Here is a 2,907-nt window from a genome sequence, read left to right as displayed (position 1 = left end):
GTTGTCGGCAACTAAACTGGTGCCCCCACCTGGGCTAGGCTGGGTGAGGAAGGTGTGTGGACACCCAGCAGGACTACAAGGGTAGACGAGCTGCCTGCGAGCCAACAGCCATCCATACCCAGAGACGAGATGGGCACTGCCAGGTCACCTTGCCCAAAGAATCACCAATGATACAAAGCAACTCAACTAACCTCATACCAGATCAGTCGGAGCCCAGGTCTACAAGGACTGCATCCAAACACAGGGCAGAGTGGAGTAGGGTTGTTACAGCATCTAAGATGCCCCAATGGTTGCAGCGGCCTTGGGACTGACTTGACTAGTCCTAATTCTTGGAGTGGGGTGGGGTGGGAAAAAGTGGTTGGACAAACAATGCTCTCCTGTGCGCTCAGTGGCAAGCAAGAAATCCTTCTCTTAGGGCAGGAATCCGTGAATGCCTCTTGGCCTCTGTTCTCATAGACAGAGAACAGAGGCCAAGAGGCATTTGCCCTTTGGAAACCAGAGGCCAAGAAGCAGGCAGGGATTCATGTTCTCTAGCACAGGAGAGTGTTCACTGGCTGACTGCCCTGGTCCCTCCATGTTTGTAGGGGCAGGAGGCAGGGGGAACACACTACTGTGGGATGCCAGGGGACTGAGCAGCCCTCTGCTGTACACTGTGGACTCTACAGATTTTTCAAGAAGCATTTCCAAAGAAAGTGCTTCAAAGATGTTCCTCCTTTCTTGAGGACTGTTTTAAGCACTTATTTGGCCATGCACATCTGTACACTTCCTGTTTAGAGCACTACAAATGTTGTATCTGTTCAAGGCCAGAAAAGATACACATACTCAAAATCTTGGCTCCCTGTGGTGATGTGAAATACCATCTTCCGCTTCTCACTGTATTCAGAGGCAGTCAGGAATCCCGGCTCCTAGGGAACACCAAAGGAAATATGAAAGGATTATTTAGTTTGACCTGAACCTCAAGGAAAAATGCAATATCTTCAGCCAGTTCTCTCTCTCCTGCTGACCCCACTTACCTTACTGAACATACCAGGGGTCACCACACTTTGGCTGCTGCTGACTACAATGTAGTATCTCTGACCTTAGACTAATGGGCACAATCATATTTGTAAAATTGTTTAATGCCTGCAAAGGATTCCTTGAAGAAACATTCTGCAAAGGATCTTAAGAGGGGCATTCTAAGTTGAAACTGTTAGGAGTCTGATTTGCTTACAATAAGCTTGTTGGCTGCTTCTTTGATCTTATCCACTTTGGCCTCTGAAAGCCCTTTCACATTGCACAGTGCCCGCCTGGTTGTCATCTGGATCCCTTTGATAGTGCAGATTCCCACTGATTTCAGCTTTTTAATATCAGCTACATTCTGTCAAGAAAATTTACATTCTGTCAACACTATCTCATGAAATGTATCTCTAGGAAGTAAAAGTTCCTGATGCTCAGTTACACTGTACATCCACATGTATGCTTATATTTATGGATGGATCTAGGATTTTGAAAATGGGGTTGTACATGTTGTAGTACACCATCCCTTATAACACAAGATACATTTTTTTTCTCCAGGTAAGAAGAAACTAGAAGCTTTACTGATATGCTGGAGGTCTAGGGCTGTATTATTCTGGTTAAGATTGAAGCAAAAACAAATATAACTTTTTTGGAATGAGTTAAAAACAGGGTTGTGAAATAGGAGCTACATTATTGGAGAGTGGGATGAAGAGTTTAGGAGGAGTCAGGTAGGTTTTAATGAGCCATAAATTCAATTGATGCTCTCACTGCTGCCTGAACAGAAATGCTGCTGCCACTGCCAGGCAGTTGGTTTTAAACTTTGGGTGAAGCAGGAATTAAAGCAGGTTGCAACTGCACTAGTTCCCACCTCCTCCTGGATCCACCCCTCCATATATTCATAGAGGCATAGATGTAGGGTCAGAGGGGACCTAAGCAAATCATCAAGTCTGACCCCCTGCCCTGGGCAGGAATGAATATTGGGCTCATATGAACCCTACTAAGTTTAAGCTCATATGACCCCAGCTAGGTAGTTATCAAGCCTCCTTTTAAAGACCCCTAAGGTAGGAGCCAGCACCACTTCCCTTGGAAGCTGGTTCCGGATCCTGGCCGTCCTGACTGAAGAAGTGCCTCCTGATGTCTAGCCTGAACCTACTCTCAATCAATTTGTAGCCGTTATTACTTGTTACTCTGGGAGGTGCTCGGGGGAACAGGGTCTCATCCATTCCCCCTGGTCCCCCCTGGTAAGTTTATAGACAGCCACTAGATCCCTTCTCAGCCTTCTCTTGTGAAGGCTGAACAGGTCCAGGTGCCTTAGCCTCTCCTTGTAGGGCCTGCCCTGCTGCCCCCTGATCATGCGAGTGGCCTTCCTCTGGACTCTCTCAATGCTGGCCACATCCCTTCTGAAGTGTGGCACCCAGAACTGGACACAGTACTCCAACTGTGGCCTGACCAGTGTCGCATAAAGGGGGAGGATCACCTCCTTGGACTTGCTTGTGATGCATCTGCAGATACATGACAAGGTGGGGTTAGCCTTGCTGACCATGTCCTCGCATTGGCGGCCCATGTTCATTTTAGAATCAATAATGACTCCAAGATCTCTTTCTGCCACTGTGCTTTCAAGAAGGGAGTTCCCCAACCTATAGCTTTGCTGCTGGTTCTTCCTGCCCAAGTGCAGTACCCTGCACTTGTCAGTATTGAATTCCATCCTATTCACATTCACCCACCCCTGTAACCTGTCCAGGTCCAGTTGTATCCTGTCCCTCCTGTTGCATAAATTGCTGATTTTATCCCCTGGAGGCTAGTCCAATTCACCTCTAGAAGAGAGTCACACTTTCAGGCTGGATCCAACTCTATTTTATTGCTTGCAAGCAGGCCGACAGAGGAGCTTGTTGCTCAGATCAGTGTCGACCC

The 2,907-nt window shown here is 47.4% G+C and overlaps 1 protein-coding gene across 1 annotated transcript in view; it reads right to left on the bottom strand.

The window, feature by feature from the left end:
- The window catches only part of DMC1 (DNA meiotic recombinase 1), a 30,369-nt gene that overhangs the window by 22,674 nt on the left and 4,788 nt on the right, over positions 1 to 2,907 (bottom strand). The window contains exons 3-4 of the mRNA XM_019515199.1: positions 1,211 to 1,357; positions 823 to 905 (exon numbers count right to left, since the gene is read on the bottom strand). Of these exons, the coding sequence (XP_019370744.1) occupies positions 823 to 905; positions 1,211 to 1,357 (230 nt within the window). The remainder of the gene's footprint in view (positions 1 to 822; positions 906 to 1,210; positions 1,358 to 2,907) is intronic.

The sequence above is a fragment of the Gavialis gangeticus genome, unplaced genomic scaffold, assembly GCF_001723915.1.
Source record: "Gavialis gangeticus isolate Ggan-Ray unplaced genomic scaffold, GavGan_comp1, whole genome shotgun sequence".
Lineage (NCBI taxonomy): Eukaryota > Metazoa > Chordata > Crocodylia > Gavialidae > Gavialis > Gavialis gangeticus.
This window is presented reverse-complemented; position numbering and strand designations above follow the sequence as displayed.